The sequence below is a fragment of the Vespula pensylvanica genome, chromosome 16 (assembly GCF_014466175.1).
Source record: "Vespula pensylvanica isolate Volc-1 chromosome 16, ASM1446617v1, whole genome shotgun sequence".
NCBI classification, from domain to species: domain Eukaryota; kingdom Metazoa; phylum Arthropoda; class Insecta; order Hymenoptera; family Vespidae; genus Vespula; species Vespula pensylvanica.
In genome coordinates this window covers 4,525,819-4,540,426 of record NC_057700.1, presented here as the reverse complement: position 1 = coordinate 4,540,426, position 14,608 = coordinate 4,525,819, and the positions used below count along the sequence as shown (strand labels likewise).

At 29.7% G+C, this 14,608-nt stretch overlaps 2 protein-coding genes across 4 annotated transcripts; one reads left to right on the top strand and one right to left on the bottom strand.

Annotated features, from left to right (window-relative positions):
- The first annotated feature begins 135 nt into the window (after positions 1-135).
- Positions 136-11,850, top strand: LOC122634968 (AT-rich interactive domain-containing protein 4A). Of its 3 annotated transcripts, none has more exons than XM_043824561.1 (7): positions 136-373; positions 1,225-1,661; positions 1,858-2,103; positions 3,822-4,026; positions 4,108-8,578; positions 8,651-8,791; positions 8,869-11,850. In XM_043824561.1, exons 1-7 carry the CDS (start codon positions 368-370, stop codon positions 8,910-8,912), a joined length of 5,550 nt encoding a protein of 1,849 aa, XP_043680496.1. In that variant the 5' UTR covers positions 136-367; the 3' UTR covers positions 8,913-11,850. The 3 variants fall into 3 exon arrangements, with proteins under 3 accessions (XP_043680496.1, XP_043680495.1, XP_043680494.1); XM_043824560.1 differs by lacking the exon at positions 136-373 and adding an exon at positions 381-1,153 and having other exon boundaries at positions 1,225-1,652; XM_043824559.1 differs by lacking the exon at positions 136-373 and adding an exon at positions 382-1,153.
- A 1,011-nt stretch (positions 11,851-12,861) lies between these two features.
- Positions 12,862-13,944, bottom strand: LOC122634972. The gene is made up of 2 exons (XM_043824571.1): positions 13,635-13,944; positions 12,862-13,187 (listed from the first exon to the last, which is right to left on the bottom strand). Exons 1-2 carry the CDS (start codon positions 13,776-13,778, stop codon positions 12,993-12,995), a joined length of 339 nt encoding a protein of 112 aa, XP_043680506.1. The 5' UTR covers positions 13,779-13,944; the 3' UTR covers positions 12,862-12,992.
- Positions 13,945-14,608: the final 664 nt, after the last annotated feature.

Genomic DNA, 14,608 nt, shown 5'->3' with positions numbered 1-14,608 from the left:
GTGAAAAATCCTATTTTTATCAAGTGCGAAGATGTCGAATAAAATAATTCATAATATTTCAACGTAAGAATAAATTCGAATTCATGCCTTCGTTCAGTTGTTGTCACACGGATAAAAAAGTGTCGTCCAATAAGGAGCGAGTATAGCTGACAAGTTGCGTCGGGGTGGAAATGGGCAGGGAACGGGAGCTTGTACGCATTCGTGCCGTGAAGTGTTGCTTTCTTGAAGGGGGTCATCAACTACTCCTCATACATCAAATTTCATTTGTGATTCTCGTCTGTGAAAACGGAATACGTAATTATTTTTAATGTGCCGCGAATATCAGTGGTCAAAGATTGTTTACATGGTGATCGTAAAACGTTAGAAGATGCTGGTAAGCAAACAGGCGGGAGAAAAGAGTTTCATGTTACGACAAGTGTACGAACATCGCATATACTGCGATCTATCTTTTTCTTCTTTTCATTTTTTTTCACTCTTCTTTACATCATGCTTTTTCGATAGGATTAGAAATACTGTTTGTGATTATACGATTACGATCTTGTTCCTCGTACCCTTCTTCTTTTCTCCACATATGTCTTGGCTCTGTATCTTCTTCGAGGTTACAAATATTTTGCGATATTTAGGAAAGTAGTAAACTGTCACGAATGGTAGTATCTTTTCTTAATATAAATTTGCCTTAAAGATATGAAATTATGGTCTTCTGACTAAAAATATATTCACCCATGAAACTTTCGTCGATCGCGACGTAAAGTATCTCCTTCGTGTTAAGAGAAGTTACTTCCTAATTCCTACAAAAAAATAATTGTTGACGTAAACAATGACAATTGAGATCGATATTTTGCTTATTTTTTCTTTTGTTTACTTTATGTTAGAAATATTTGTTTTACCGCTTTTGATAATTCAACCAATTATGACGGAAGAATGTGTGTATATATTTGCGCGCGCGCGCGCGCGCATACTTGACGACGCAAGCATTCATGCATGTATATATGCATACGCGCGCGAGCGTAATATATATTTCGGAAAGTTTCAAAAGCGTGGCTTATTAGATGTTTTTATACGTTGTTTTATTTCCAATAATTGTCATTGAAAATTTAATAACATGTCAAACTGTACACATGTATATGTATTTATTTTATGCAATTTAACAATTGTAATATTATTTAAATGAATATTATTATTTTATTATTATTCTGTATTTAAATTAACTATAATTTATTGTAGGGGGACGATCCGCCGTACCTGTCAGTAGGTACGGAGGTTAGTGCTAAATACAAAGGTGCCTTCTGTGAAGCAAAGATTCGGAAGGTAGTAAGATCTGTGAAATGTCGAGTAACTTATAAACAAGGATTAGGTACTGCTACAGTTACTGATGATCAGATAAGGGGGACTTTAAGAGTTGGTGCCTCGGTGGAAGCAAGACATAGTGATAAGAAAGAATTTGTAGAAGCTACTATTACTAAGATACAAGATTGCAGTCAATATACTGTAGTTTTTGATGATGGAGACATTACTACTTTAAGAAGAACTGCTCTTTGTTTAAAGAGTGGACGACATTTTGCAGAAAGTGAAACATTGGACCAACTTCCTTTAACGCATCCTGAACATTTTGGAAATCCTGTTATTGGAGGAAGGAGAGGAAGACGGTCAAGGCAAGCTCAGTATGTAGGCTTAATAAGATACAACAAGAAAAGTTATTGCAAAGTTCTATGCTTAGTAACAAGCATATATACTATGTACACATATAATTGATGTGTCATCTATATGATATTTAATTGAATTTTAAGAAAATCAATCTCAGTTATACAAACACAAAAACATACATACATATAACTATTTTATAATTTAATATTATAGAGATGAAAGTAGTGATGATGAAGATAGTCCTCCTAGAGGAAATCGTGATTCTGCTTCTAATATGGGAGGAAAGGAAGGTGTTGAAACAGAACCTGAAATTGGACGAGTTGTTTGTGTTGAATTGGGAGACAAAAAGAAAAAAGATAACTGGTTTCCAGGATTGGTAGTAGCTCCTACTGCTCAAGATACCGTACGAATTAGAGTAAGAGATGATTACTTGGTGCGTTCATTTAAAGATGCAAGATAGTAAGTAGTATCTATTTGATATAATAAAATATTTTTATGAAAATTTTAGAATATCTGAGACTATGAATAATGATGTTTTTAACCCTCTTTAAATTATTTTCCTATTTAAATAAAAAATTGTACAACATGAAATTAACAACAATTTGGATATGAATCGATAATTAATTTACAATTTTTTAATATTTTATTACAAAAAAATAATCTGTTACTTTGAAGTCACAATGGACTACTATATTTATATATAAATGTAATCTAATTTTATATATAGAAGTTTGTAAAACAATTTGCATTTTGAGTTTGATATTGTATCTGAAACATTTTATTTTAGGAGCACCTTTACACCTTGGCATTTTACAATGCTCCATCTTATCGGAAAAGATCAACAAATGAGCTATTTCATCCCTTCGCACATATACATTTTATTTATGATGACGTTGAATGAATAATATTGGTTGCTTTTACGATTTATCTTTATTAATATTTCTTATTTTTTTACTTCCAAATTTTTTGTTCAATGTTTCGGTTTGTGTATTTCAGGCCTATATATTATCATTATAGCTTGATGTGATACAAAAGCCATAAAGCTACATTATATGGAAGTAGCAACAAATTCGTTACATAAATGTGATGGAAAAAAAGAAACAATTGTTATACAAAATTTTATAATTATTATATAGTTCTTTCTTGTTTATTGAAATAATGAAAAAATAAAAAACAGTATAATATTCACATGAAGTAATTACTATCTATCAAAACAAATTTAAATAGTATGCACTCTTGAGAAGTAGGAACTGTAAATTGCTATAAACAAACTTCTTAATTATGAAAGAATGATATAACCATAACATGCAATGCCAGCTTATAGTGATAAAGTAAAATAAGACTTAGAAATACTGATGTGTAAGCGCGTGACTTTGAAGTTTCAATGCACTATAGAGGGTTAAGATAATTTTGAGTAACAAATTAAATTCTTTTATTAATCAGTTGCAAGAACATATCATTTATCTTTTAATTTATTTAATTTTTTATTTTGAAAATTTTGTTGGTTTTTAAAGTGATAACTAATATTACCAATAGAATGAGATATGTACAAAGTGTTACGGCAATACTGGTACAATTAGCAGGGAAGTGATTCTTCGTAAATAAACAGGTTGAAAATGTAGAGTATAGTTTGTGTTTACAAACACGAGCAGTGCTATTATTTGCTTCCACTTGTTGCTATTATCGTGCTATAACAGTTGATCCATTCGATATTCTTTCAATCCGTAACGATGTCAAGATATACTACGCAAAAATACGTAGATATAGTCCTCTGTTTAGGATCATGCAATGGTAATGCTTTCACAATAATCGTTTGTATCAAGAACTTTACCTAAATCACTGTCATTGATGAACTGATTGTAAGAACAGAATGAAATCTTTTGGAAAGTAGTTCTTTTAGTCTGTTTTGAATAATAAGTATAAATATATTATATAGATTTTAAAAGTTAGTTTTCTCGAAAATGGCGTCTTATATGCAAAAACTGTACTCTACATTTTAGACTTATTTTTTCACCGGACCTTTATAACAGGGTCACTCCCTGCATGGTTGTATCACTGCTGTTGGAGCATCCTGTACATACACAAACACACTCGTACACATGTACACGTACGTACATACATATATATATATATTATTGTCATTATTATTATTATTATTATATTTCTCATATTTATAGTTATACAGTGCCGAAAAAGGAAGCAACTGAATTTACTAAGGAATTGGTCAATAAAGTTGAAAACAGTACATTGAAAGTTGCAGTTGAAAAAGCATTGTTATTTCTAGAAAAAAATGAATTACCACCACATTGGGATAGGGATTCTTTATTTGGGAATTCTGTTTCTAGTGGTAATAGTGATTCTGATAGAGAATTGGACTCTGATGTGAGTGTTATATTTAATTACTTATGTATACTATTTAAAAATTGTAGTATATATAAAACATAACATATAACATTTTTATAGAGTTCAGATGATGAACCACGTGAAGAAAAAGATCATTTTGTGGCACAATTATATAAATTTATGGATGATAGAGGCACACCAATAAATAATTGTCCAATGATTGGCTCTGAAGACATAGATTTATATAGATTATTTCGAGCAGTTTACAAGTTAGGTGGTTACAATCGCGTTACAAATCAAAATCAATGGAAATCGATAACACGTCGTTTAAGCTTTTCAATGCAAAATTCACCATCTACACACAATTTGGTGAAACAAGCTTATAAAAAATTTTTACATTCTTTCGAAGATTTTTATAGAAAGTTAGGTTGTACTATGGTGAACCATCCAAGAGGTAGTACGCGGAAACAACGTCCTGGTAGAAGTCTGATTAGAGATAAGGACAGAAATACTCCTATTCCACCACCGGCTCCAGTATCAAAGAACGAAAAAGAGGAAGATGAGAAAAAGTCACAAGAAGATGAGAAGAAAGATAAAAAGGAAACAAAAAAGGAACAGTTAAAAGAGGATGAATCGAAATTAAAAAAGAAAGATGATTTAGAAGAAGTTGGAAGTGGGCAAGAAAGTGATATAAACGTTGAGGCAGATCCAGAAACTTCTAGTAGTGAGAAATCTCCAAAAATTTCTCCTCAAATTGCATCATTACCAAGTAGAGCTAAGTCAAAAAGTAAAGACGACGTGAAAAAAAAAGTTATAGAAAAGAAAAAAAGTGAAATTAAGAAACAAGACAAAAAGGATGAAAAAGTTAAAGAAGAAGAGGCTGCTAAAACAAGATCTAAATCCAAGGATGATACAGTGAAAAATAAAGCTTCTTCTGAAGCAAGGGAAACGCGAACCCCGTCCAGAGAATCTGAAAGAAGAGCTTTGACAAAGCAAAGACGTTTAACAGACGAGGAATTAAAACGACGTGGTAGGAAACGTAAAGAGTATGAAGTTGAAAAATCGAGGAATGATGAACAACCAGCAGAATCGGCACCCTGTTATAAAGGTCCGGTGGAATTAGGTGATAGATTAAAAGTTTATTATGGACCAACTCACGAATCTAAAGTCACATATGAAGCAAAGATTATTGATATGGAAAAAGATGGTACAGAACCAATGTATCTTGTACATTATACTGGGTGGAATACAAGATATGACGAATGGATCAAGCCATCAAGGATTGCTCAAAATTTTACTCAGGCCCAGGGTAGAGTAAAACGTATTAAAGTCACACCCCGTCCTCAAACGCCTAGTACAAATATTTCTGGTAATGTCAATAAATCTTCAAAAAGTAATGGTAATGGCGCTTCGAATGCATCTCAAAATCGTCGTAGAGCACAAAGTGTAGTTCCTGTTACTAGTACTACATCTACATCCTCAAAAGAAGTAAAAAAAGAGGAGAAAGAAAAGGACAAAGAAATAACGCAGCCCATTAGATCAACCACACCATTATCAGTAACAAGTACAAGTTCTAGAACCAAAAGTCCTGCAACACCAGCTAATAACAGACAAACTAGAACAAACAAAAACGTAGATCTTTCTGGAATCGAACCTCGTAGACGTACTAGAAGAACGTCAGGTCATACAGACATATCAATTCCATCAGAAACTGAAGATAGTGAAGCATATGAGTCTGACACTACTGAACCAGATCAAGCAAAAACAAGATCAAAAGGAATAGAGGAAAGAAAACGAAGAGATGTTAGAAATCGAGAAGATAGAATTAAAGCTGATGATATTAGTGAAGGAGAGGATGATAAAGATAACGTAGAGGAACCTCGTAGAGGTCGTAGATTAAGAAGAACGCTTGGTAAGGTGCAAGGTGTTAAATCTGAACCTGATAGCGATGAAGAACAACCAAAAGGTAGAGATTTTGATCTGAATCAAATAAGATCTGAATTAAAAGGATTTGATAAAGCAGTTAAATTAGAATTAGTTCGAGTTGAACCAGATCCCGAGGATGGTATTAAAACAGAAGAAAAGGAAAACGTTTCTACTTTAATTTCTTCCAAAATAGAGAAAAGTGTAGAAGTAATAAAAACAGAAAGCATTCCAGATCCAAAACCTATAGATAATACTGAAGATATTTATGAATTTAAAGAACCGGAACCTTTTGAATTTGAAGTTAGAAATAAAAGAGATACAAACGCCGATAAAGATAAAATGAAGAAAAGAATGTTCGAAGAAGAACCTAAAAGTCCGAAGAAAAAACAAAAAGCAATTACAAGTCCAATAACCAAAGATACAAAATCTGATTCGGATAACGATTCTCGTAAGAAAACCAGAAAGTTGTTTAGTAAACGAGCTGATGACTCTAACGATACAATACCCCTTAATAAACCATTACAACCAACACCTATAACATGTGAAGAGGCATTTGATAAACTTTGTGTACCTCCATCATCATTTAATCATAGTAAGCCATCACCAACTTTGGAAGAAACTGGAAAAGTAGTTAACAGTATAGATCTTCTGTTTAGTGATTTACCAGGTGATGATGATGGTACCCATGATGACTCTGAAGATCGTTTAATAATATCAGAAACGGAAGTTTCCGAAACTGAACAAGAAAATTTATTTACTTATCACCAAGAAATGTTTACAACATCTGATTTAACTGACACAATTGATTTAGATAAAGGAACAACTAATACTCCATCTGAGCCAATAAGAGACGATTTAACATCAGTTATTGTGAATAAATCAGGGGGAACTTCGGAACAGAAACAAAATGCAAAGTCATCACCCGTATCTAGACAATCTCCAGAATTAAGAACACTCGATGCCAAACTTTTAAATATTCAGCCAATTTTATCACCAGTTGTAGTTACACCTGCTCCCATAAGTGCAAGACTTCCAGCCACATCTACAATAGAAGAAAAACTATCAGCTGCAGCAATGGCTTTTAGAAATAAAACAAAAGATACTCCAAAAGAAGATGAAGTTCCTGAATCTATACGAAAACTTAATAAAGAAGTTACCAAAAAAGTAGATGCTAGTGTCTTGCATAAGAATAAGGAAGATCAGATTACTTCCAAACATGAAATAGATAATAGAAAACGAGAAGAAGATACTGTAGTGAAAGAGGAAGAGCAAAGAAGAGAAATAATGCGTGTAGTTATTAAGCAAAAGGAAGAAGAACTTCAACAATTAAAATTAAAGAAAGAAAGCGAACTAAAGAAATTTACAGAAATAAAAATTGTTACTGAGCAAAGAAAAATTCAAGATAGTAAAGATGATGATTGGAAGAACGAAGATAATACAGGATGCAATATAATAAAAGAAGAAGATATTAAGGAAGAAGATTCAAAAGAGAGAGAAAAAGATAAGCGGAAGAAAGTCATAAATCAAGAAATCGTAGATTCGACAGATAGCAGCGATTCTGAACAGAGGCTTGTAATTGACAATGAAGAGCCTCAAGATATAAAAGACCCTATATCAAACTTTGATACTAAATTGAGGGTAGAGTTAGATAAATTTCAAGATAACCAGGAACGATATCCAAAAATGCAAACGCCAAAACCTGTACAAAATTTGAATCCTCAACAACAGGAGTGTATTTCTGATTTTAAATCAGAATCAATATCTATTGCTAAGACAGATGAAGAAGGTGAAACAATCAATTCTTTACTTTGCGAAGAAGAAATTCCTGGTTCACCTGCTCCTGCTATTGAGAATATAGAGGAAGATAATGCAGGTCCTTCATGTTCACCTCCACAAGCTGAAACTAATGAAAATAATATAGTTTTAATGGAAATGCCTTTTGCAAGTGCTCCAACTTCTGGTGAAAGCACAACTAGTAACACTGTTGCTACTCTTAGTATGGCATTGCCAAAACCTGTTGAAACATCAATTCCATCTGCATTACCAATACAACAAAATCCTACGCTTGGATTACGACAACAAGTACAACATCAACATTTACCAGCTCTTATACCTGCACAAAGAAGGGAAAGCAATGATGCAGCACCTGTAATGGATAATACCCCTCCTACAACACCAGATTCAAGTATTTCAAACATCTCTGGATCTCCTAGAGAGGAAAGAACTGGTGGTTCCTCGCCAACCTCTGAAGATAATATGAAATTGAATCGAGATAGTTCTGAAGCAGATAATGATAGTGGTGGCAAAGGACAAGGATTTAGTGAAGATGATATATTACCAAATTCTGAACGAAATTCGGCAGATAGAGCATTAAAACCTCCAGCAAAACGATCTGTAGAAGACGCTCAAAGTCCGAAGAAACGAAAGAGAAATAGAAAACATTCGGAATGTGGGGGAAATCCTCCTAAAAAAACTGGCAGGCAAAGTGGCCGGCATACCAGACACGGTGCTGGAAGTGATAGTGATGATACAAGCGAAGGATCTAATTTATGTTTAGTAAATCCAACATCTACAAATCACACGAATATTAATAGTGTCACAGATCTCAATAATTACTCATCGAGATCACCTAGACAAGTGAAATACAACTTCTATGTGGAATTAGGTAAATTAAAAACAATAAGGTTTTTTCTGCAATTTACATAAGACATAAATCTCATGTGTTATTTTATTACAGGTCCAGAATTGGATGGAAGCCAAAGGATAGCTGTATTGCAACAAAAATTAGCAGAACTACGCCAAACATATAATGCTGTAAAAGTTGAACTTGCTGCTATAGAAAGACGTAAAAAGAAATTACGAAGAAGAGAACGGGAAGGTAAGCGATATAAAACTGTTTTATTTTTAAAAAACTTCTGAATTTATGCAAAAATTTTATATATATATTCTTTTTAGCTACAAAAGCAGCTAAAGCGGAGATGCAACAAGCATGTTCGTGATGGGCTGTGTTTGACAGCAACCTGCATATCTCCATGTACTAAAATCTTTTATATATGTGTATGTAACCATCTATGTATACGTGCACGTATACATACACATCAAGATCAAAGATTACAGTATGGGCACTCTGCAATCACGGCAAATTTCATGACAATTTTTACCTGTCTACCTAGGACTGCTTAGGTAACTTTCCCCGTTAATATAAATTGTAGATATAGATATAAGATTAGATTTAAAGTAACATTTAAAAAACGATATATATATTGACACATACATTCTGTTGTACACTTTTTTAACAGACGCACGATAGGGCTGTTAACTAATATTTTTCTTTTGATTGGTTATTTAATTATTTCAAAGGAGAAGTACAAATATCACACAAATGTGTTATTATTTAAAAATAGTCTAAAAATAATCATTATTAATTTGAACATAAAGATGATGGGGATACATTTATGTATATGAGGTACGTTTCTCCTTAGCAAATTAAATCTTGCTTTTGAGTCCAGTGTTTGTGCCATTGTGGTTGAGCTGTTTTCAAGACGATTAAATGCCTCTAATCTCATAAGTACAAGCGCTGTGTCTCATAGCGAAGAAAATGTAAATAGGATTTGTAATATCATTATTGGCACACAACTATGTACATTATATATAACAAGAATAGAATTTGTACAATCTAAATTTTTTATTTAATAGATGTATTACAATTTGATGTTATTCTTGATGCATTAAATGAATAATAATGAATAACGTATTCCAAGCAATGTGTGGCTGTACAATTACAAGGCATAAGTGAAAGTATACATCACCAACACTTATGAGGTACAGCATAATTTTCAATATTAGACAAAGGGAGATATGTATTATTTTAAATTATGTATATATTTTAGGAGAATAAATATCTTATATTATTTATAAAGATATAAAAATATTTGTTTGTATTTACACAAAAATTGTACATGTATTTTGTTTAAACTGGGTTGTCAACAGCATATAGTTAATGTCTGATTTTTTTTTAATTTTTTAAGAGTTTGTCATGAATGCAGCTCAACATATCTATGAGCTCTAAAATTTTTATCTCCTAAACGAAAAATTGGTAACTATCATTGTACTTTAGTCATTTATGGCTTTATTGTCATTGTCTATGATTGGTTAAAAATGCACATACTCACATACATTTATACTTTTATTTGAATATATAAGTATCCTCATGTATCAAGAAACGAAGATTAAGCTTATGTAAGCTCAGAACCACAAATCAAATAACCTTGAATGGGGCTAAATTTGTATGAAACATGTTGGCTGAAAAGAGAATGAAATTTTATATAGATATATAGTATATATTTTTTATAAGAAATCAGTTGTGGACATATTTAATGATAAAATGATCACACTGATTGGGGAAAATAGTAAGAAAGTGGGGAGTTAGACTCTCTAAATCTTTGTACATAGTTTACATCGCTTGCATTGAGTACACTTATAAGTCAGTTTATAGTATGTAGTTGTTTATCGCACAGGAGTTTACACATTACTGTCAAATGGTTTCAGAAATCTTGCAGTAATATTTGCTATATGTTTAACTTAATAAGTAGAAAGGATGTATGTCATCGCTTATGAAGATTTTTATGTACTTGGTCAAATTTGTGAAAAAATATGATTAATAATTTTGTTTTTGTTTTAATATTTGCATTTGCTAAAAGCAAGAGAGATCACTAATTTAACAAATAATTATAAATATATTATATTAATATCGTTTATTCTAAAAAAATTAATGCTAAACACACACACACGCGTGCACACACACACACTTTGATATTAAAAAATAATATATCATAAATATTATAATATAAATATAGATCCCTATTATTATTGGTACACAGGAACACATTTTGCCTTTACTTGTTGAACTATTATATACATGAAAAACAATGTTATATGAACCAAATAGTAAAATTAAATGAAAAATATAGTCATTATTTACTTATGTCTTTGTCTAATATAAAATTTTCGATTGCAATTCTACTGTGTTATATCTGTATACTATATTGTACAGTATCAGACATCTTTAAACTGTGTATGTAGTATTTCTGCCATATGTGTATGTAAATATAACTTTACAATCATGAAAGGAGAATGTTTTATTGTGCATGGAATAGCATAAGATATATTATATGGAAAATTATACAAAAATTATTTTTAAATTATTAGACCATTATTTTTTTCATTTTAATAATTATCATTTTGAAAATGTTCCAAAAATTTGTTAATTTTGGGGAAATAAATCTTTTTTTGTTTTTTTACTTAGTATATTAATGTTATCTGCATATATTTTGAGTCCACTATATATTGTCAAAAACATTTACAATATTGTTTAATTAAATGTATTATTATTACATTATAATCATTGGTCGATAAGCAAAAGATACTGTTTTTGTATTATATGCAGAATTAGAATCGTTATTCCTGCACATAATTTATATATTAAACGAAAAAAATTATTACAATTAATTTATTAATTATTAATATAATGTTGATATTAATAGATTTCCTAAATCAAATCTTAAATATTTAATTATCTATTTTCTTACATAAACACAATGAATTGATTAAATTAAATGAAATTTGGATTAAATTGAATTATATTGAACGACTTTTTTAAAATTACCTGACATTATGTAAAAATTACTAAACAAATACTTAAATTTAAATTGTTTCTATATAACACCAAGTACAATAGGCAAAAGTTGAGTGATGATTACATCCTTTTCTACTATAAAAACACTTATCTTCCTTGTAAATTATACAATGTTATATGTGAAATAATACATATAGAAAGCACAATGTGTATTGTGACGCGATTCATTAATATTGTTCCACATAACATTTAATTGTGTTAGCATACATTGTTAACAAATAAATCTTATCATACAAAAATTATGTGAAGATAGTTTCCCTTATTATTTATACTGCTTACACGAATATATATTTTATTAATGAAATATTTGACAATACAAAACAGAACTGACGTAATAAGTGCGCAGTTAAATTTTGTAAAGATTGTTTATTATATCATTGCTTAAAGAGAAAAAGGAATATTAAAATTCTTTAAAAACATTACATAAAAATACATAATATTATGTTAACATAATATACAAATATTTTTTTATATGCATATCTCTGCAGATATAATGCTTTTATATAACATTCATCTGCTGATTCTTAAAAATCAGTGGGATTGAATAATACGATGTATATAATGTAAATATACAATGATTGCAATACGTGTCCCATCACTATTTTAAATGATCGATTTATTTCTTCATTTGTTTTAAAGGAAAATGTGTCATTTTTCATGAACTTTACTATTTCTCAGTTATTATAGATTATTATGAAATAAGTATGTAAGTATACAAATTTCTACATTTCTATTGACTCAATAGTTTTTGTGTAATATTCTGAAAAAATAATTTATTATAAAATAAATGTATAAACATTATATATATATATATATATATATATATACACACACATATATATATATACATGAAATTATTAAAGATACTATGATAATTTTTTTAAAGTATGATAATATAGAATAAAACATCCATTAAAGTATTTAAATATTATTATGTTTTCACAAAAGATACTACCCAAGATATAATTTCTTCTTAGAAAAATTATTAGATTATATGATCATCAACCCAAAGTCTACTTTGTACAATCTCATTGTACCTAATAAAAGATTTAATATATATAGCACATAAATAAAAAATTATTTTTGTTGTCAAATAATAATTGCATCTAAAGTATCGAAGTATAACATTTGGGATACTGAAAAATAATTAACAAATTTTGCGATATTACAAACTTCAGTCTACTACGACAATATTTGACTACCCTACTAAAAATTTGTCTTTAAGTAGATTATATGAAGATGTTAAATTGTTCTACTTAATTCACACTTTTTACCTAACAGCTTTATACCTTAATAACGATTTTGCGAGGAAATGATATGGATAAAACTCAAGAGATACTTAGTGTTGTTGAAAAAAAAAAAGGGATTATCATGATTGTACATGTCAACATGGAGGAGGGCTAGACGTTGGTGCAGCGTCAATAGTTGCTGTGGAAGAAGATGCCACTGCTGAGGTTTTATTTTCAGTAGGTAACCTCCGCCTAGCAAACATGAACTGTTCCATTAGTTCGTGATGTGCTTCCAATCGTTCAATACAATGTAGACATGCAGTTTTGGGTAGCGGATCATTCATATTTACCTGTATACAAAATATATGCAATAACAATAATCATGTACATTTCAAGCAATTTTTTAACAAATTGTTAAATCAATAATATAATAAAAGATTAGAAAGTTTGATTTTTTTAAAGGCATCCTTTGTTATATATATTTGACATGTTCCAAATGCAAGTATAGCAAAATTTGTTATGATAAAGATTTCTCTATATATACAATATAGGCAATAAATAGTTATATAAAGTTTTTTATTAAAAATGAATATAATATAAATTTAATGTGGTATAAAATTATTACTACTCATGCTGTCATTTTAGTCTGAAACAAAATGTGTCTATGTACAGTATCATTCTATCATATTAATAAAAATATGTTATAATAACAGGATTGTACATTAACTTCCATACAAATAAATTGATTAGAAAAGAATTTATAAACAAAATTTATAAAAATAAATATATATTCTTACCGTAATTGGAAGATAAGCATTGATTTTTTCCGCGAGTTTCATTCTTTCACCCTCTTCACCGTAAATGTGGATCACGAAACGGTTCATTTTACTGCAAAGTCTGCATATGAAACCTGTAATTACAGCTTTATCCGTACTACCCATTTTGCTATTGTATTTTTTATTTCCTCTTTGGTATTTGCACTTATTAATGATCACTCAGATTTAGTGCTTAACAATGATTATTGTGCACTAAAAGCTATTATTTCAAGATGTTCTTCCCTTTAGATTCTTGAGTTTGTTTATCAGAGACTTCACACTATTGGCGCTACTAGTACCACTTACTCCACTGCTTTCTCCAGGGCAGTATTTAGTCAACTCAATGTTTCTTTAAAAAATATTAGAAAATTTTTAACATCATTTTTCTAAAAATATGGATAATATCGTTTTATTTAATTACATGGCTTGTTTTATTATAAACGAAATGTTCTAATAATTTTTTAATTTTGCAAAAAAAGAACGTTTTCAATAAATAATATTTCTCCTACTTGAAATATTAAAAACGATATCTAATATTGCATTTCTTATATAAATTTTTTTTTTATTCTAATACAATAAAATATAAAACATTTATATTATAACAATTTCATTTCGCATATAGTAATTTAATATAAACTATAATATGAATAATTTAATAAATCTAAAAAGATTTTTATACGGTCCTGGGATTAACCCATTAAAAGTTAAATCGAAAGTCGAATATGACAGAAACATAACCATTTAACTGTCAATTGTCAACTTATAATCAATTTAAATTATATATCTGTGAAATATATATATATATATATATATACATATACATATATATATATAATATATAGATACGCATGTGTGTGTACGCATATATTATAATTATTTACAAAATTTGAAAAACTATCTATGAAAAGTTAATAGATTTCTACATTAATCTTTATATTGTTTTATTGATATATAAT